Source organism: Dipodomys merriami, unplaced genomic scaffold (assembly GCF_024711535.1).
Source record: "Dipodomys merriami isolate MVZ:Mamm:240054 unplaced genomic scaffold, mDipMer1.0.p SCAF_1, whole genome shotgun sequence".
Lineage (NCBI taxonomy): Eukaryota > Metazoa > Chordata > Mammalia > Rodentia > Heteromyidae > Dipodomys > Dipodomys merriami.
The window spans coordinates 135,701,716-135,722,728 of record NW_027202270.1 but is presented as its reverse complement, the minus strand read 5'-3'; the positions used below and the strand labels follow the sequence as shown (position 1 = coordinate 135,722,728).

The 21,013-nt window shown below is 42.9% G+C and overlaps 2 protein-coding genes across 4 annotated transcripts in view; both read left to right on the top strand.

The window, feature by feature from the left end:
• The window catches only part of Mthfd1 (methylenetetrahydrofolate dehydrogenase, cyclohydrolase and formyltetrahydrofolate synthetase 1), a 74,151-nt gene extending 69,386 nt beyond the window's left edge, over positions 1-4,765 (top strand). For both annotated transcript variants that reach the window (XM_070031923.1, XM_070031930.1), the window contains exons 27-28: positions 1,626-1,719; positions 4,513-4,765. In XM_070031923.1, the coding sequence (XP_069888024.1) occupies positions 1,626-1,715 (90 nt within the window). In that variant the 3' untranslated portion in view covers positions 1,716-1,719; positions 4,513-4,765. The remainder of the gene's footprint in view (positions 1-1,625; positions 1,720-4,512) is intronic.
• A 3,190-nt stretch (positions 4,766-7,955) lies between these two features.
• On the top strand, positions 7,956-18,866 carry Akap5 (A-kinase anchoring protein 5). 2 transcript variants are annotated; one of them, XM_070031904.1, is made up of 2 exons: positions 7,956-8,469; positions 11,588-18,866. In XM_070031904.1, the coding sequence occupies exon 2, from the start codon at positions 11,835-11,837 to the stop codon at positions 13,128-13,130; it is 1,296 nt and encodes a 431-aa protein (XP_069888005.1). In that variant the 5' UTR covers positions 7,956-8,469; positions 11,588-11,834; the 3' UTR covers positions 13,131-18,866. The 2 variants fall into 2 exon arrangements, with proteins under 2 accessions (XP_069888005.1, XP_069888013.1); XM_070031912.1 differs by lacking the exon at positions 7,956-8,469 and adding an exon at positions 9,913-10,009.
• Positions 18,867-21,013: the final 2,147 nt, after the last annotated feature.

The following is a 21,013-nucleotide window of genomic DNA, read 5'->3' as shown; positions in this document are numbered from 1 at the left end:
CTCAGGGACAGTGGACCTCGATTAAATCAGGATAGGAAGATACGCCTACTTGATAGGCTGAGTTCCTGCCAATAGTAGCCCTTCAAATCCATGGGGAGTGTATTCACAGATTCGATCATCCATGGATTGAAAATATTAGGGGGGGAATGACTCAGATTGGTAGTGAGAGTGGGAACTCTTTTGAGAAAGAGCAAGGATACTGGTTTGGGGATATTTATAATATCTTTGCCGTTATGCATCTGCTTTATCTACACTAATAGGCACATGACTTTGTCTTTATGTCATCTATTAGGTTTTTCTACTAGATATGAAGACCAATTCTTGTCCCTGCTTGTCCCCACACCTCACATTTATTTCTTAGAGTACAGAGGTAGAAACAGCTCAGATTCAGTTTTAGAGACTATTGAATGGTACTCAGATGTCAAAATTGGGTTTTTCTCAAGTATCAGTGTTGTGTAAATCAGGCGCTGGTGGCTCACATCTGTAATCCTCAAGAGATCTGAGGATCATGGTCCAAAGCCAACCCAGGCAGGAAAAGTCCATGAGACTCTTATCTCAAATTAACCACCAGAAAACCAGAAGTAGTACTTCGGCTCAAAGTGGTTGAGTGCTAGCCTTGAGCAAAAGAGCACAGAGACAGCGCCCAGACCCTGAGTTCAAGTCGTACCCCCAAAAAAAAAATAAAATAAAAAAGATGTTCTGTGCTACAGAAGATGACTCATCTTTTTTTAAAATATATTTATAGTTCAGTTTTAGAAGTTCAGCTTAAGCTGTCTTCTTATCCGGGTCTAATCTGGAATGTGTGCATATTCATTATACGTGTATGACATTGTAACGGACAAAAAGATATACTCCAAGTTTTCACTTACAAGCCATATGAATTTTCATCTAAGCAGACATTTTACAAAGCCAAATCTTACAACAGAAATCAGGAAGGCTGGGAATGTGGCTTAGTGGTAGACTGCTTGCCTAGCATGCATGAAACCCTGGGTTCAATTCCTCAGCACCACATAAACAGAAAAGGCCAGAAGTGGCTATGGCTCGAGTAAAAGAAGCTCAGTGACAGTGTCCAGGCCCTGAGTTCAAGCCCCAGGACTGGCAAAACAAAGAGAGAGAGAGAGAGAGTAGTGATTATAAAATCAGATTTATATGAAGAGATGTCTTGTTGGCCCAAGTTAAAGGATACAAATTTGTAATATGTTGATGAAGCAAAAAACCCATGAGCCTATTTAGAGTCTCATGGAAAGAAAATTCGAGGACATCAGCCCTGTTCCTCTTGTCTTAGGAAACACAAGGCTGAGGAAAGTGGGTGGCTGGCTCCTCAGCCTCCCTGGCACCTGCCACTGCAGGATTGGATGTGGAAACATCTGCTTACAGCTGTCCACATGGAAGATAATGATGAGGTTCAGCCTTTGGTTTGCAGGACAAGAGGTTTTCTCTGAGTTGGTTGCAGGACCAGTGGCTGGATTTTGAATATATATAGAAAAAAAACAACACCCACTTTGTGGACAACTATAACACAATCCTCTATCATTGTGCCTTGGGCACAAGACACAAAGGAAGAAGTAGAAGAAAAAAGATCACTTTTTAAGTTCGTTTTTAAGAAAGATTATTTCATATCCTAGATGAGCACAATGCCTGGCCTTCCCACTCGGCCCTGTTTTTATGATATTGACTTGGACCCTGAGACTGAACAGGTGAATGGACTGTTCTAAACAGGTAAGTTATTAATTAGTAAGATTTCCCTCCCCCCCCTTATTTTGCTTCCTTATAAATTACAGGGCTTAAAGTAAGTCTACAAAAATTTAAATTCTAACACTTTCAAAGCATTTCCCTCTGGGTTTTGGGCTAGTCCTGAGAACTGGGAATAACCAATGACTTAACTACTTCCATGTGGGTACATCTTGGGAAGAAGAGCAGGCCCAGGTGGACAGTGCACAGGAGAGAGCTGCAGAGCGTTTGTGAAGGGCTTGCAGGAGGTTAGGCTCCCTCTGCTAGAGCCCTAGGAGCCTCAGGGCTTCAAAATTGATGGCACCTGAGAGGCAGGAACAGCCTAACGCCCGGCCCGTATAATCTGAACAGAAATCAAGTTTTGGGCCAGGGATAAAGCTCAGTGGTAGAGCAAGAGTTTAGTATGTGACACTGTGGGTTCAATCTCCAGCAACACACATACACACAAAGGCAAGAGTTGTGTAAATGTCTCAGCCGGAAAGAGAAAGAAACAAGAGTTCTATGTGAAAAGGCAATTTAATCATCACAGTGTATGAACCGTCCCTAGATACAGCCAACTGAAACTCAAAAACATCCGAAATGAAAATCCTTAACCCTTCTCCAGAGGGAAAATGTCTTTTTGGCACTGGTACTGGGGCTTGACCTCAGGATCTTGCACGCTCCTTATCTTCTGCTGTTTGCTGTTTAGTTAGAGATAAGAGTCTCATAGTCTCTTCTGCCTGGATTAGCTTTGAACTAGGATGCTTGCATCTTAGTCTCCTGTGTTGCTAGGATTACAGGTATGAGCTACTACTGCCTAGTGGAAAAAAATGTTTTACCTGTGGAAAAAATGAGAAGTAAACTGAACACTTGTCTTATCAGCAATGAGAAGCCCTTTTAGACAGTGCAGGAATGTCCTCTACATTTGTAAGAGGAATGGTAACGTTCAAGCCATGTTTATACAGGGCAGATCTGTGTAGATGTTCCCAAATGTGCAGAGGTTTGCTGCCTTATTACAGCAAAGTATGAAATTAAACCACGAAAAAATGAAAACACTAATTTCAGACATGGAATCCTGATTTGGGCCGTAATGAAATACTGACCATCATGCATATTTGTTCTAAGTCCAATGCAGAACAAGGGAAAGGAGGACTTTAAGAAAAATTAGAAACAGCTAAAAAGAAACACAAGTATTGGGGCTGGGAAGGTGGCTCAGTGGTAGAGCGCTTGCCTTACATGCATGAGGCCCTGGGTTCAATTCCTCAGCACCACATAAGCAAAAAGAAAAAAGCCAGAAGTGGTGTTGTGGCTCAAGTGGTAGAGTGCTAGCCTTGAGCTGAAGAGCTGAGGGACAGCGCCCAGGCCCACAGTTCAGGTCCCACAACAGGACCCCCCCCCAAAAAAAAAAAAGAAAGAAAGAAACACAAGTATCAAAGGCCAATACAGGCCAAGCACTGGTGGCTCACGCCTGTAATCCTAGCTACTCAGGAGACTGGTATCTGAGGATTGTGGCTTAAAGCCAGCTTAGACAAGAAAGATTATAGACTCTTACCTCCAATTAACCAGCAAAAGACTGGAAGTGGAGCTACGGCTCAAGAGGTAGAGCAGCAGCCTTGAGTGAAAAAAACTAGTCAGGGTGAAAGGCCCGGAGTTGAAGATCTAACACCAAAGCTGGGCCCTGGTGGCTCATGCCTGTAATCCTCGCTGCTCAGGAGGTTGAGATCTGAGGATCACAGTTCAAGCCAACCCAGACAGAAAAGTCCATGAGACTTTTTTTTTTTTTTTGTCAGTCATGGGGCTTAAATTCTGGGCCTGGCTGCTGTTCCTGAGCTCTTCAGCACAAGGTGAGCACTTTATCACTTGAGCCACAGTGCTACTTCTATTTTTTTGGTGGCTAATTGGAGATAAGAGTCTCAGAAACTTTACTGCCCTGGCTGGCTTTGAACTATAATCCTCAAATCTCACCCTCCTGAGTAGCTATGATTACAGGCATGAGCCACCAGCGCCTGGCTCTCCATGAGACTTTTATCTTCAATTAACTACCTGAAAACCGGACATAGAGCTGTGGCTCAAAGTGATAGAGTACGAGACTTGAGTAAAAAAGCTCAGGGACAGAACCAAGGCCCTGATTTCAAGCCTCATGCCTGACCAAAAAAAGATCTGGTCCCAACATCAAAAAAAAAATTTTTTTTAAGCAATATAAAACAAAGCAGAAGTTCTTGCATTGCCTGAAAAAGTAAAGTTCAGATGAAAGCAAAATGGTCATTTTGGCTATGGTAGGGTGGGAAGAAACTCTGAGCTTGGGGCTGGGATACTAACTTTGAAAAAGTAGGTGGTTAGGTGCCGGTGGCTCACGCCTGTAATCCTAGCTACTCAAGAGGCTGAGATCTGAAGATCCTGGTTCAAAGCCAGCCCAGGCAGGAAAGGCCGTGAGACTCTTATCTCCAATAAACTGCTCAGAAAACTGGAAGTGGTGCTGTGGTTCAAGTGGTACAGCACTAGCCTTGAGCTGAATTGCTGAGGGACAGCACCCAGGCCCAGAGTTCAAGCCCCATGACTGACAAAAAAGAAAAGAAATAGGTGGTGTGGACATACAGTCCTGCCTTGCTGCTGTGGTCTTAAACAGTATCCACATAGCTGTTGTGTACTGCCTCTTCTGAACAGACAGCAGAAATCCTCGTGGTGGGAAAGGATGGAAATCTCAGCTGCGGCAATGCTAGTGGGTGATCATGCTGTGAGGAAGACAAGAGCAAATGTTTTGGTGATTGAACAAAATACTTACTTCTTTGCCTTTCTTTCCAGATCATCTCTTCTTCAAGAAGCTGCTTTGCAAGTTTGGCCAATGTCTGTTCAGGCCTGCTGTGAGTAAGGAAGTTTGGAGAAGTTGAGAGAAGTCAGCTCCTGCCCTGAAAACTAAAATAAATCTTCTGGGGGATTTCCTCAGAAGCCTTTCGATTACTGCCTTAATTTTCATCCTCATGTATAAATTAATATAAATCATGCTCATGTCTTGAATGTAGTGAAGGTCTATCAAATAAAAGGAATAATTTTGCTATCCTCGTGTTGAAATATAAATCATGGTATCCATGGTCTGTGGCGCAGTATGCTAGCATCTTGTATGAGCCCATTTGTTGGGCAGTGTGTTTAAAGGAGAAACTGAGGGCATGCTTGGGCAGCTCTGGGGATAGGTAATTCAGAAGAGGGCCGGAGGAGGTAGAGTATGGAACAAGACTTGCCTCTTGTTTTACATCTTTCTTTATTGTTAATCCCCACCTTCCTCCTCAAATTGTGTGTGTGTGTGTGTGTGTGTGTATGTGTGTGTGTTGGTTGGTATTGGGGATTGAACTAAAAGTCTCATGCACTCCCTTATATTTTTCCACTCAAGGCTGGTACTCTGCCACTTAGCCACAACTCCACTTCTGGCTTTTTGCTGGTTAATTGGAGATAAGAATCTCATGGATGGCTGGGCACTGTAATCCTAGCTACTCAGGAGGCTGACATCTGAGGATCATGGTTCAAAGCCAGCCCAGCAGGAAAGTCTGTGAGACTCTTATCTCCAATTAACCACCAAGAAACCAGAAGTAGTGTTGTGGCTCAAGTGGTAGAGCACTCATCTTGAGCTGAAGAGCTCAGGGACAGTGCCCAGGCCCAGAGTTCAAGCCCTCTCACCAAAAAAAATATATATATATAAATCTCATGGATGGACTTCTCTGCCTAGGCCAGCTTCAAACTGTGACCCTCAGATTTCAGCCTTCTGATTAACTAGGATTACCATTTTGAGTCACCAGGACCCAGCTCTAGTTTACAGTAAGTAGCGGTAAAACTTTTTTTCCACTGAAAAGTAGCTCTTACTCCATTAGCTGTTGAGTCCATCTTTTTTCTTATGGCTGTATATTATGTCAACTGTCTTCTGTTCTCTACTGTGCATACTTATAATTCCTATTTTAATATTTTAATTTTTTTGTACTATGACTTGCATTGTTTCATAAAGTCTGCTACTAAAAATAATGTTGCAGAGCCAGGCCCTGGTAGTTGGCGTGCGCAGTGCACACACACACAAAATAGCAGTGGGGCTGAAACTATAGCCCAGTGGTAGAATGTTTGGCTAGCATAAAGTCCTGGGTTTGATTCTCCTGCACACACACAAAAGAAATAATGTGGTAATGAATAGATGCTGGTAGAAAAAAGAATTCACATGTATTTTTACAACTGGTGCAAAAGCATCTATTAGATAAATTCTGAGCAATGGGCTTCAAAACAGGAGCCAGTCTTGGACTGGCAATGTGTGTAGTAAATTATATCAAAACAGATCTTTCTATTCAGTTTATAGCCTCATTTTACCAAAAGGCAGACTTGGAGTTGCACTGCCCAATGCACTTGTCATCTGATTCTGGAGACTCTGCTTCTGTCTGCCCCTCTGAGCTCTTCCTTCTGCCAGGCTGTCAGAGGCAGAAAGCTCTGTCCATTTTGTATCTCTCCAGAAATGAGGGATAATAAAGGTGCTAGATGCAGAGGGGGGAAAATAAAGAGGTCAGGGACGCTCCTGAATCTCCCACTTGACAGGGATTTTGTGCAATTGATCCTTGATCTCTGCTAATGAAGAAGTGTCACAGGTCAAGTGGGAACTTGTCTTCAGGATCTGCAGAAGCATTAGTACTTGGGGTGCAGATTAGTGGGACTCCAGAGATGGCCCAGTACCTTGGGGCTGGAAGGCCCTGGTTCAGCCAGTGTGTTGTTCCCCTGACCCCATTCTTAGCCTTCTCTGGTCTGTTAAGGCCTTCCTTGCCCATATTAGTAACGTTACTGATACACAGATTGTTCCGTCCCTTATCTGCACCTCAGAGGCTGTTGCTGTGCTTGAAGATGTCTACATACCCTTAATTCAGCAAAGATGGTGGCATTGCATGCTGCCAAGTACAGCAGACTGCAGCAGAATGACTTGGATCTGTGTCAGCTTCCTATGACCCTCATGGTGCCCACAATAGACCAAGCCACTAGGCCCATCTAATGGAGTACCAGGGCAAGGGGGTTTCTGCAAGGTGAGAATTTGTAACGAGGAATTAAACATTTCGGGTAGCTACAGGCTTGGACTGTGGGTGGATAGGGGCCAGTCTGGAAGAAATGGTGTTCAGATAAATATGTAAGCTCTTTTGTTGGCACACTGTATCTGGTGATGTTAACAAGCTCAGCTGCAAATAGGATCACTTCCATTCAGTTTGGAGAGACATTTATAGGCCACTTTTTGCTGATAGGCAATGCAAAGCTGCTAAGGGAAGAGTAAGCCAGGATGTGGGGCATTGCTTCCAGGCTTAACTGTCACTGTGCACTAAGGATGACAGGTTTCTTTCGTGCTTGAGACGCTAGATACATTTTAGGAACATCTGCACCAGGCTGTAGTCATAAAACCACCATGTAGCATTTATTTATAGAATATTGCAGTGACTGCTTGAATGTGATAAAGGTCAGGGACTAATTACTTGTAATACAACTCAGAGGAATTCTCTTCATTTATTCTTCAGATACAAGATACATCCACCTCTGACCTCAAAGTACCTTCCAGCTTCTCCTCCACCGCACCCTTTTTTTTTGTGTGTGTGACAGGCTTTGCTATGTATCCCAGGTTGGTTTCCAATTAGAAATCTTGGCCCGGTTCTGGGTTATAGCCACCATACCCAGTTCTCAGTGTTTGTTTGTTTTTTGTCTTTTTTTTTTTTTTTGTCTTTTCTCTTTCTCTCTTTCTTTCTTTCTTTTTTCTTTTTTTTTTTTTTTTTGCCAGTTCTGGGGCTTGAACTCAGGGCCAGGGCCTGGGCGCTGTCCCTGAACTGCTTCAGCTCATGGCTTTACCATTTGAGCCACAGCGCCACTTCTGGGTTTTTCTGTCTATTTTTATTGGAGGTGAGAGTTTCACTGACTTTCCTGCCCAGGCTGTCTTCAAACCACGATCCTCAGATCTCAGCCTACTGAGTAGCTAGCTAAGATCAGAGGCGCCCGGCTAGGATACACTTTTTCTTTTCTTAATTATTTTTTATTGTTATTATAAAGGTGATCATACAGGACACACCTAACTTTTGTAAGTTTTGTTTGTTTGTTTGTTGACAGTGCTGGCGGTTGAACTCAGGACTGCCAGCTCTCGCCCTGGCTTTCTTGCTCACCAGAACTGGAGGTGTGGCTCCTGTGGGAAGGCCGTCCAAGCCCAAATTTCGCTGGTTAATTGGAAATGAGAAGGACGCTAGGCTCTTCTGCCAGGCTCTCGGATCTCTAGCTAGACCTCAGCCTCCGCTGCAGCGCTGAATTCCTCTTTTAAAGATCTGATATCCGCCCTGTCATTAGCTCCTGGGGGCGGAGGTTACCATGAGAGCACCTGCACCGTGAGACCGGATTTTGCTACTTCGTCTCCTCCGCATCGCCCGGCCGGGTGGCTCAGTGGTCCCTGCGTCTTTGCCCCGATGTGGTCCCGCACCGGGGCTTCGCGCCCCGCACCCGGGGCGTGGAGATCGCTCCCACGCGGCGGGGCAAAGCGCTCGCACGTGGGTCCCTAGCTTCCCGCCCCGCCCCGCCGCCCCCGGCCCTGGCGCGGCCCCCTGCTCGGCGCGGATTGGCGCCGCCGCGCGTCGCTCTCCGCGCTGCTGGGGAGGGGGCGCCGCCGGCTGCGGTTCTTCGGCGCAGGGCCCTCGCTCCCGCACCTCGGCGGCTCCCCCGCCGCCGAGTGCACACCGACCTTGGCAGCGGGGCTGACCCGGGACCCCGCGCGCGCTCTCGGTAAGCCAAGGCGGGACGGGAAGGCTCGCGGGCAGTGTGCGGGTCCGCCGGACCCCGCGCGCGGGCATCGGAGCGGTGGGGGGAGGTGGAGGGAGGCCCCCCCCGCACCTCGGGCCGCGCGTGGGGTCTGCCGGCATCTCAGCCCCTCCGCAAGCTCGGCTTGCCCGCAGCATTTCCCCCTGGTTAGCCTTTGCGGGGAACGGTGGGGGGGGGGGGCTGTGATCGTTTGAAAGCTGTCAGCTTGGAAGTGGGGCTCGGTTCCACGCCCCCGACAGCAGCCTGCCCGGGGCGCCGGGCCGGGAGCGCCGCCTTCGTCCTGGCTTCCTCCGGGGCGGCTGCGCCTCGCTGCCCGAGGGGCCGGGGCCGGAGGTTGGCAGGGTCTCCGGAGGCGCTACAGCTCCCCTCGGGTGGAAGGCGCGCCCTTTGCTGCAAAGTTTCTCATCGTCTACAGGCTCTACCCCCCCCCCATTCCAGTGAGGCTTCTGTTTGGGTATTAATTTCTACAGAGTGATATTATATTCACTTGAGCTTCGCAAGCAACTCTCGGGGCCAGTCAAGCTAGGTTCCAACGATCCATTTCTAAATGTGATCTAATTTTAGTGTTTCTACTAGCAGTACACTCTCTGCTTAATTTAAAAACAAACCCAAAAACCTCAGCCCTGGAGAACTGCAGAGATGAGGGGGGAAAGTGCTAATCAGCGGAGGTTCTAGTGTTTACTGAAGTATGTGTGGAGAGAGACACTGTAAAATCTCCGTGTGTGTGTGTGTGTGTGTGTGTGTGTGTGTGTGTGTGTGTAGAAGGGAGGACTGGGGTTTGAACTCAGAACCTCGAGCAGCTGTTCCTGTTTTCTATGGATGTGCTGGAATGACTTTATCTTTTTGTGAGAGGCATGGAGTATGCAGTGCCCATCCGGAGCCCATAAAATGGTTTTTCAGGATTCTGGTTCCTTCTACAGCTCATGGAATTAAGGACTACCCAAATGAAGCTTCAGAGGTTTACATAAAAAGGGTCCTTTGCCTAAATTAAGATTCATACTAGCCAAATCCATAGAATTTTTGTTAAATGATCATTTATACCTCTATTCTTTGCTCTGTGTGTGTGTGTGTGTGTGTGTGTGTGTGTGTGTGTGTGTGTGTGTGTGTGTGTGTGTGTGTGTGTGTGTAGAGGGGAGGGATGCTTATTGTGTTTATTGTTTGTTTTGAGCTGATTTTGCTGTGTCCTTGAACTCCCTATTCTTCTTTCTCAGCCTCCTAAGTAGTGGAATGCAAACAATAGTTTTATAATACCAAAAGCTCAGAGTCATTTGATTCAATTATGAGTTGATAGGTTACATTATGGCCAATTAAATGACCATTTATCAACTTTAAACATTGTTTTGATAAACAGACCTATTGCAGTTTGACATTTTCAAAGAACTCAGAAGCAAGCAGTCCTGTGTTGAATGTGAGCCCTGTTACCTACTATCTTTGAAACCTCAGGCAGCAGCTCCATCTGCAGATGGCGATACTACCACCTACTCACTGCAATACTGTGCTGCAGGTTAGAGATGGATGTAAAAAGTACTCTGCACTGCCTAATGTACAAGAGTTGCTCAATAAATGTCAGCTGTTATCATCATTATTAACTCTTACCTCCAACTGTGTGCAGTTTATGATGGAAAAGGATGAATAGCAGATACTTAAGTGAAAATGTCAAAGCTATGCAAGCAATGTAAGAGTGGAAAATGGCAGTAACATTAAATTTTTCTAAGAGTATGTATGAAAAGTAGCACAGCTTTGATGGAACATACATTTTTAGAACAGGAACCTTATGGTCCAATGAAACAAACACTAGAGGGTCAAAAGCTCTACTTCTAACTCTGGCTATGACTTTAGCTACACAGCTTTCCACAAGCTAGCTGCCCCCTCTGGACTCGATTTTATCATTTGGATGGACCTGAATAATCCATGTACTTAGGAGCTTGGTGTCTTTATTTATTTTTTTGGGTCTGGTCGTTGGGCCTGGGTGCTGTCCCTCAGCTCTTCAGCTCAAGGCTAGTGCTCCACCACTTGAGCCACAGCGCCACTTCCAGCTTTTTTCTTTTTGCTTATGTGGTACTGAGGAATCGAACCCAGGGTCTCAGGCATGCGAGGCAAGTGCTCTACCACTGAGCCACCTTCCCAGCCCCGAGCTTGGTGGCTAGTAAAATCATTTGCTGCAGGTAATAAAAATTACACTGAGTCACTTACCAACCTGTGTTGTTAACAGCTGCTTGTTAAACTTGCAACTTTCAGTTATAAGAAATCCATAAAGAGGGCTAGGAAGGTTGCTCAGTGGTAGAGCATTTGCCTTGCATGCATGAGGCCCTGAGTTCGATTCCTCAGCACCACAAAAGAAAAAAGAAAAAAGCCGGAAGTGGCACAAGTGGTAGAGGGCTAGCCTTGAGTTGAAGAGCTGAGGGACAGCAACAAGGCCCAGAGTTCAGGCCCCACGACCCGACCCCCCCTCAAAAAAAGAAAGAAAGAAATCCATAAAGACAGCACAACCTGGGCACCAGGGCTCATGCTTATAATCCTACTCAGGATGCTGATCTGAGGAGCATGGTTCAAAGCCCAGAAAGAAAGTCTGTAGGACTCTTATTTCCCAATAACTAGCAAAAAACCAGAAGTGGAGCTGTGGTTCAAGTAGTAAAACACTAGTCTTGAGCACAAAAACTCAGAGACAGTCCCCAAGTCTGAGTTCGAGCCCCAGGACCAGCACACACACACACACACACACACACACACACACACACACACGAACTGATGTTAGATTTGCCAAGTAGTACAAAATGAACACACACACACACACACACACACACACGAACACACACACACACACACACACACACACGAACTGATGTTAGATTTGCCAAGTAGTACAAAATGAAGTTTTGACAAACATGACAGAATGAAATGGATTATCTTTTTTTTCTAGAGAAAAAGTTAACTCTAATTTATATTCCACAGTCATTTCAGGAAGTTATTTTTATATGAAAAACATGCTTTGGTAGACTCTTACACACTTAATTCAAATAGCCTGTGTTAACAATAATGGGCTCATGGTGAAATAAAATCCCATTCTCTTCTCTCTCATCAGGTTGATCTTTACATAAAGGAAGAATATATCTGGTAAAGAGCTCTTTTGAAGAAGTTAAAGAGAGACATTGTAAGCAATGGAGATCTAGGCATTTGCATACTGGAGAAACCACTTAGAACAAACGTGTGGAGTAGACAAAAGAAATGAATTGGTCTAGAAGAAACCATACTTAGGACCCACCTTTGTGTCATTAAAGGCTGCTGAAGGAAGAGTAGAGTGTGCTGGAAAATGAGAGTGTAGTGTCAAAATGGAGACTGCAGTTTCTGAAATCCAAGTAGAAAATAAGGATGAGACGAGATCAGCACAAGTTTGCCCTCAAGATGAGAGACAGGAGGAAAAAGCGTCCATGCTTTGCTTCAAGAGAAGAAAGAAAGCAGGCAAAACAGCTAAGGCACGGAAAGCCAAAGCCAGCTCTGAGGCTGCCCCTGTGGCTAGAAAGTGTCCCCCAGAAACAGGAAGTTCTGATCAGCCACAGCGCCAAGGAGCTGGGGCCTGGGCCTCAATCAAGCGTCTTGTAACACGCAAGAAAAGGTCCGATACTTCAAAGCAGCAAAAGTCATTTGAGGCCGAAGTACAACTTGAAAGAAAGCCCAAGGATCCTGCTCTTTCAAAGAAAAAGTCAAAATCCAGACTTCAGATTCCCTGCCTAAAATACTCCAGAGGGGCACAAAGGAATAATCATTCCAAAATTATAGAAGATGCAGACTGCAACATCAAAATCCAAGGAGAGGCTGAAGGTTTAGAGATACAAACTCAGGCTCAATCCGATGATCAGGTAATCAAAGCTAAGTCAACCCAAGAATTGAGTGAAGGAGTCTCACAGAAAGATGAGGTAGTCTGTGAAGCAAATGGGAACAGCAGTGTAACAGCTGGAGAGAATGTGATTTCCGTGGAACTTGGCTTAGATAATAGGCATTCAGCTATTCAAACTGAAACTGTAATCCTTGAAAAGGAAGTTGAAGTGATTGAGGACAAACAAATCACTGAATCCCAGCAAAAAAGCCCGCTGGAAAGTTTAGAAACAGGCAGTCAGCACCCAGTGGCTTCCGTTGCTCTTCCCCAACCTATAATTCCAGATCAACAAATTGTGGAAGAATCCAATGACAGGATCCAAGAAAGTGGAACAAACTGGAAAGACAGTGAAAGTGGAGAGAGTACAGTGGAGGAGAACAAGCCAAAAAATACTGAATTGAGCCAGGAATCAGATTTGAAAGAAAATGAGATCAGTGCCGAAAAACCCAAATCAGAAGAGAGCAAAAGAATGGAGCCAATTGCTATTATCATCACCGACACTGAAATCAGTGAATTTGATGTTAAGAAATCTAAAAATGTCCCTAAGCAGTTCTTAATTTCAGTGGAAGATGAGCAGGTAGGGGTTTTTGCTAATGATAGTGATTTTGAGGTTAGAACTTCAGAACAATATGAAATACTCTTAATAGAAACAGCCTCTTCGCTCGTCAAGAATGCTATCCAGTTGTCTATTGAACAGCTGGTTAATGAAATGATCTCTGAAGATAATAAAATAAACACACTTCTACAGTGACTTAATTTTCCATATCCTGGGTGGTTAAAAAAAAAAAAGCTTAAAAGCGAATTATTTTACACATTTGCGGCACTTCTTTTTCATAAGGAATAAAAGGCTTATCCGTGGAATTTAAAAGTACAACTCAAGAAGTGCTCAAGAATAAAGTTATAAACCGTTCTTTACCATGAAATACACTCACTTCTGGACTGGAGGAAGTCAGTGCAGATTGTCATGCAAAATGACACATAGGGAGTTGCTAAAATAGCTTTTGGATATTGGAGTACTTTGGGGAAGGATGTATTTATTGAGCATTTCTTATGCTGTACTCTCTTTACTGTTCCCTGATGTCACTAGTCTGGTTCCCTTTGGATAATTCAATTCTGGATAGGTTAACATTGCACCCAGTTTTCAAAAACTTTTCTTTTTAGCAATGCATTTTTTTATATTGTGTAAAGTGGTGAATAAGGTGAACTCTTTGTGAATGTGTGATTTATAGTTGTTAAACTCCTAAGCAGTAGTCTTACCCCCAAAAAAGGTCTTCTGTTTTTCTCATTTTAGCAGAGTGCAGAAGAAGCATAGCAGACATAAACATGAGTGGTTTTGTCTCCTTGCTCAAGTCACTTACAAAAGCTATTCCTAAGTTCCTTCAAACAGGCAAATACTTGTCAAGTACAAAAGCTCAGTTTCCCTTTGCCTAGTAGACTTGTATAGACCTACTTCTGTGTGGGCTAATCTGCTCAAGTTAAAAACAAATAGCTGGAAGTGGGGCACTGGTGGCTCACACCTGTAATCCGAGGTACTCAAGAGGCTGAGATCTGAGGATCGTGGTTCAAAGCCAGCCTAGGCAGGAAAACTCCTTGAGACTCTTATCTCCAATAAATCACTAGAAAACCGGAAGTGGCGCTTTGGCTCAAGCAGTAGAGTGCTAGCCTTTAGCTGAAGAGCTGGGCCCAGGCCCAGAGTTCAAGCCCATGACCGACCAAAAGGAAAAAAAAGAATTAAAAATTAAAAACAATAGCTGGGTGCTGGTGGCTTATGCCTCTAATCCTAGATACTCAGGGGGCTGAGATCTGAGGATCATGATTCAAAGGCAGCCCAGGGAAGAAAGTCCCTGAGATTCTTATCTCCAATTAACCACCAGAAAGCCAGAAGTGGAGCTGTGGCTCAAGTGGTAGAGCACCAGCCCTGAGAACAAAAGCTCAGGGATGGCACCCAGGCTTTAAGTTTGATTCCCAGGACCAGCACCCAAAAAAAAAAATGGAAATTTAGTGCATTCGATTATTTTAAATGACAGTATTTACTCATTGTGTGAGAAAAAAAAATTACATGACTATTGAAAATTAACTTTTTCATCATAGTTTTGTGTTTTTTGTGTTTTTTGTGTTTTGGTTTTTGGGGTTTTTTTTTGCCAGTACTGGGGCTTGAACTCAGGGCCTGGGCACTGTCCCTGAACTTCTTTTGCTCAAGTCTAGAACTCTACCACTTGAGCCCCAGTGGCACTTCTGGCTTTTTCTGTTTATGAGGTACTGAAGAATCGAACCCCGGGCTTTGTGCATGCTAGGCAAGCATCTACCATTAAGCCATATTCCCAGCCCCGCTTATCGTAATTTCTAATCTGGCTAATACTCCCAAAACTGAGAAGGGTTCATTTGCATTTTTATTCAGCTATTTAAAGGGAAGCAACTAATGACATCAATGATTGCTATGTGTTTTTCAAAATCATTTTCAACATTTTATTTCGCTATTTCAATGGTCATGATATTACAACACACCTCCCTACTTCAATTTGTGGTTCATATTGCAAGTCCACTACTGAGTGACAGTATTATTATTTGAAACATGGAATCCTGGAAATAGAAGAAGTATGAATGGTAGAGTAAAAATTTCATTTTTGAGGAAAGAATGTACACTAGATGGTTTTAAATTATCTGGTTGAGTTCTTATATTATTTATGGGTTGCATATAGGAAATATGTGCTAATTTTTCCTATAGTTTCTTTTTTCTGTAAATATTATGATCTCTGACAAAAGAAATGAATCTGACTTTAGTAATGGGCCAAACAATGGGTATTATAAGCAAGATTCTTTGCTGAAGTACAAAAGTATTCTCCCCCGCCCCCAGGCTTTCCTATCTCCATGCTTACAATGGGGTCCCTTCAATTTAGCAAGATTTTTTTGAGTCTTTTGAAACACATGACCCCCCCCCCGAATTTATTGCTTTTAATTGTATAACTTTTAAACATTTAAAAAAGAAACCAAAACACTGTTTTATCATCCTTGGAAAAACTCTTTTTTTTTTGGGCGGTCATGGAGCTTGAACTCTGGGCTTGAGTGCTGTCCCTCAGCTCTTCAGCTCAAGGTGAGCACTATAACACTTGCGCTACAGCGCCACTTCCGGTTTTCTGGTGGTTTATTGGAGATAAGAGTTTCATGGACTTTCCTGTCTGGGCTGGCTTTGAACCATGATCCTCAGATCTCAGCCTCCAGAGTAGCTAGGATTACATCTGTGAGCCACTGGAGCCCGGCCTTGAAAAAACTCTTAAAGACAGCCCAGGCAAGAAAGTCCATGAGACTTATCTCCAATTAACCACCAGAAAACAGGGAATGGAGCTGTGGTTCAAATTGGTAAAGTGGTAGCCTTGAGCAGAAGAGCTCAGGAATAGCACCCAGACCCTGAGTTCAAACCCCAGGATGTAACAAAACATAACAAAAAAAACCTTTTTAATTTACTTTATGTGGTGCTTGGAAACATGGAAAGCTACCAGCAAACATTGTTTTAAAATGAACAATCTGAAAAAACCTGATAAAGCCAGGTGTGGGTGGTTTGCACCTATAATCCTAGCTACTCAGGAGGCTGAGATCTTAAGGCTGCATTTCAAAGCCAGTTCAGCAGTAAAGTCTGGGAGAATCATTTCTAATTAACCACCAAAAAGCTAGAATTGGAACTGAGGTTAATTGGCCCTGAGTTTAAGCACCAAGACCGGCAAAAAAAAAAAAAATGCCAACCAAACAAAAAACATGATTAAGGTTGAATTAAGTATTTTGAACAATTCTGTACCCATTTATTACAAGAATGGCTCAATATACATGCTTTGTAAATTTTTAATGCTCTCTTATGAATGAGCAAAAAGAACAGTACTTAGCAGTACTGAAAACATTTTGGAAGGTTTGGGAATATTTATTTGGGATTTTAAAAACCAGATACCAGGTAAATATGTGCAGTGAATTTTCTGGTTAAAATAGTATTTTACGTAAGTAGTTCTAGGTTGTTTTTATCCTGTCCACTGTGGTTTATAAATATATTTTTTGTTAGAATACATAATGATTGTTTTCATGATAAGATGTGTATTTAGCTAGCATTCACTGTTAAGTGATTTCTTCTCAGTCTTCTCTGGTGAATTAAATGAGTAGAACTTTGGTTTGAAAACAGAATATAAAGATTAATTGGTCTTAATCTGATATATCTGCTACATGGCCAAATCCTGTTATAGTAGATTTTAATTGTTTCATTGTTATAGAAATAAACAGAAATCCTCCATAAAATATTTTTATCATAGTAGCACTTATTTTAAGCAATTTGACATTATGTGCAAAACATTATCTGATTCAGCTTCCATACAGTTGACATTAAAATGATGACTTAAAAGGCTTAAATTTAATATCAATTTTAACCTGTTGTGATATAAATGCTGCTTTTAATGAATATTTATTAGCTATTATTTGTTTTCTCATTGAGCTGTTTTATAAGCTAGTAGACTCATAATCTTACTTGATTTTTCTCAGCATATTATCTTTCCCCTTTTAAGAGTCAAAAAACATTTGCTTTGCTTCTTTACAATACAGAGAAAATGAATATTCTCTTTGATTTTATGTAGCACTATTCACTTAACATTTTTTCAAAGCACTTCATAGGATATAAAAATAGTACCTCCTGGTAACATTTAAGTAAAGGTAGCAGAAAAACAAAAGAACTTTGAAACAGAAATTATATGCCCTACCAACTCCTCCACCTCAAAGAATAATAAGCATGTGGCACAAATGAATTCTTCAGAAAAGCTGTCTGCATAATTTTCTTTCAAGGTAATGTATTTGACAGCATGAAGATTGTGATGATCTTACTTGGTCTACTATTTGGTGGAATCTTAGAACCTTTCCCATTTACTTCTGAGAGATTATATTACTTCACCAGTACATTGAATGGGCTTCTTGCTACAGAATGTGAGAGATAGGGTTTAGGGCAGGATGCCAGTCAAATCTAGCTTCTGCATGTAGTCCAGAGGTAATGCACCCATAAGTTTCTAACTTCAAGTTGCCTTATTTTTTTATAGTTAAAATTTTTTTAGGGGCTAACAAGCAGAATTTTAAAAATAATTGTTAGACTTTAGAACTGTGTTATTTGAAAATATGTTTTTAATATCAATTTTTCCAAAATAATTCAAGTCTTCTTTCTAATTTCATCTCGTATTAAATATACCAGGGTTTGACTACTCTGCCTGACATTTCTGTATTTTTAAAAATATCATTTTAAGTTTTAGAGGGCTGGTTTTGTGTGTGTGTGTGTGTGTGTGTGTGTGTGTGTGTGTGTGTTCATGTATGTGCCAATAATGGGGCTTGACCTCAGGGCTTCAGGCTCTTGCTTATTTTAACTTTTTAGCTCAAGGCTGGTGCTCTACTACTTGAGCCACAGCCCCACTTCCAGCATTTTGCTGGTTAATTGTAGATAAGAGTTTTTCTGATTTGTATGCCTGGGCTGGCTCCTCACTGTGATCTCTAAGTCTCCTGAGTAGCTAAGATTGCACATGTGAGCCACTGGTGCCCAGCTAGTTTTAGAATTCTTTAGGTTCAAATTCTTACGAAGTTTTCTTATATGACATAAAGTTTATTACAGTTCAGATTTCACAATCTTGATCCATAGTAAATTTTATAGTCCACTTTTTTTGCAGTTGTTGTTTTTTCCTCCCCTTTCTTTCTGGTTCTAGGGCTTGAATTCACTGCCTGGGTGCTGAGCCTCTTTGTGTTCAAGGCTAGAGCTTTACCACTTGTGACACAGCACTACTTCTAGCCTTTTCTGAGTAGTTTATTGGAGATGAGTCTCATGGACTCCTGCCGAGGTTGGCTTCTAACCGAGATCCTCAGATCTCAGTCTCCTGAGTAGGTAGGATTACAGGTGTGAGCCACCAGTGCCCAGCTGGAAAGGTTTTTTATTTTGTTTTTGTTTTTGTAATGCTCTTTATTTAGTTACCAAAAAGTTATTTTATTAGAGTGAGTTTACATGACATTTGGGTTCCCAGATTTAATTCAGTTTGTTTCAACCTCCAGACATGTTGATGATCCTCATCCTCCACCCTCCTCTCCTTTCAGGGGATGGGGTTGACAAAGAAGCTGGGACAGGTGTAGAACCACAAGTATCAGTGGAGGGTAATTGAGAGAGCAGTTAATTTTGTCTAGGGTGGGGAAGGTGGGGGTCTGAACACAGCACCAGTTTGAAAGCATTCTAAATAGTGTATTCATTCTGATTTGTGACTAGGTACAGAAAAAGGCCTGCAAAATTTACATATTCATAGTAGTTCTTTGTAAAACTGTTAAGTGGATGGATGATTATGAAGGTAAGCATCCTATTTTGTATTTCTCATTACAATCAGTATTACTGTGGATTAGATGCTAATATTAAATAATACTCTGTAGAGGAAACATTTTCAAGCTGAATTAACTTATGTATTGATTCTTCATACAGAATAAATGTTATATTAACTAATGTTTACTTGTGTCTTTTGGAAGGAGCATGGTAAATTATGTTAATTTACACTGGTAACACAACTTCCTCTATCAAAAGTTTCACTCTAGCCAGTTACTAGTGGCTCAGGCATATGATCCTAGCTACTCAGGAGGCTGAGCTCCAAGGATCCTGGTTTGAAGCCAGCCTGGGCAGCAAAGTGCATCAGACACATCTCCAATTAACTACCAGAAAAGCTGGAAGTGGAGCTGTGGCTCAAAATGGTAGAGTACTAGCCTTGAGTACAAAGCTCACGGACAAGCTTAGGCCCCATGACCAAAAAAAAAGAAAAAGCAAAGTTTCTCTGCTGACCACTACCTCCAGCAAGAAATACAAAATCTCTAATCTTTCCAAATTACTCCATCTGAACTTGACAAAAGCAGTTTTAGGGGCTTGGGCTCAGTGGAAATGAGGGGAAAGGCACAGTTTCCATTAGCACTTCCAATTCATTAGTTGTCTTCTGTATTGTCTTTTTTTTGTTTTTTTGTTTTTTTTTTTTGGGTCCGGTCATGGGGCCTGAACTCTGGGCCTGGGCGCTATCCCTCAGCTCTTCAGCTCAAGGCTAGCACTCTACCACTTGAGCAACAGCGCCACTTCCGGCTTTTTCTTTTTGCTTATGTGGTGCTGAGGAATCGAACCCAGGGCCTCTGGCATGCAAGGCATGCGCTCTACCACTGAGCCACCTTCCCAGCCCTTCTGTATTGTCTTAATCTATGAGCTGTTAATAATCTTGGTTTCCCAAATAAACATGCCATCATGATGTACAAAATTATCCCCGTGGTACTTGTTAGAATTGGATATTTCAGAATTTTGTTTTTTAATTTTTTTGGGGGGGGTCCAGTCGTGGGGCCTGAACTCTGGGCCTGGGTGCTGTCCCTCAGCTCTTCAGCTCAAGGCTAGCACTCTACCACTTGAACCACAGCACCACTTCTGGCTTTTTTCTTTCTACTTATGTGGTGCTGAGGAATCGAACCCAGGGCTCCATGTATGCAAGGCAAGTGCTCTACCACTGAGCCACCTCCCAGCCCGCTAGTTGTCTCTTTTCTGCCTCAAGCCCCATTTCTTTTTCGAGACAAGATCTTACTGTGTGGCCCAGGCTAGCTTTGAACTTGTTCTGCCTTATTCTTCTGAATGCTAGGATTGCAGGTGTGTACTATCATGTTCTCTTTTGCTTTGTTACTATTTGTGCAAGTACTGGGGCTTGAACGCAGGGTCACCTGCTTTCACTTGACTTTTTCTGCTCTGGGCTGGCAGTCTACCACTTTGAGCCACAGTACCACTTCTGGTTTTCTGGTCGTTAATTGGAGATAAGAGTCTTGCCAGGCGCTGGTGGCTTATGCCTGTAATCCTAGTTACACAGGAGGCTGAGATCTGAGAACTGAGGTTCAAAGCCAGCCCAGGCAGTCCTGTGAGACTCTTATCTCCAACTAACCACCAAAAAAACAAGTGGCACTGTGAAGTGGTAGAGCTCTTGCCTTGAGCTGAAGAGCTGAGGGCCAGTGCCTAGGCCCAGAGTTCCAGCCCCACAAACGACAAAAAAAAAAAAAAAAAAAATCTCACCTAGACTTTTCTGCCCAGGCTGGCTTTGGACCACAATCTTCAGATCTCAGCCTTCTGAGTAGCTAGATTTACAGGTGTGAGCCACCACTGCCTGATTTCAAATCTACTTTGATATGTCACGAAGGTCTGGTGAGTATGGCCACTGGTTGGGTCTCTGGGCCACATTGATCATCAATCATTGTCACAAAGGCAGCTGCAGGCACACTGAAATTGCAGGACAGTGTTTCCAGATGGACTTCCTGTCCATAGCATAAGGTTTTCAATCCAAATGACACATCTCTTAGCACAAGTCATTACAAATTAGGGTATGCCCATCTCCCGTATTCAGGATGCAATGCTGGAAGGCTGGCTAGTGCAGAAGGTCAAAACAATTGGCTTCTACTTAAGTCAGGGAAAAAAGTCAACTCACTTTATGATTTGTTATCCAAATGTGTCATAAATAGCAGTGATTTCTCCAATTGCAGAGTGAATTAGCCTGCTAATTTTCTGGGTTTGGGTACCCTCGACATCTGGTTGATGTGCTTTTCTTGAGGGATTAATTGTTTGAATTCATTTATAATTGAATTCAT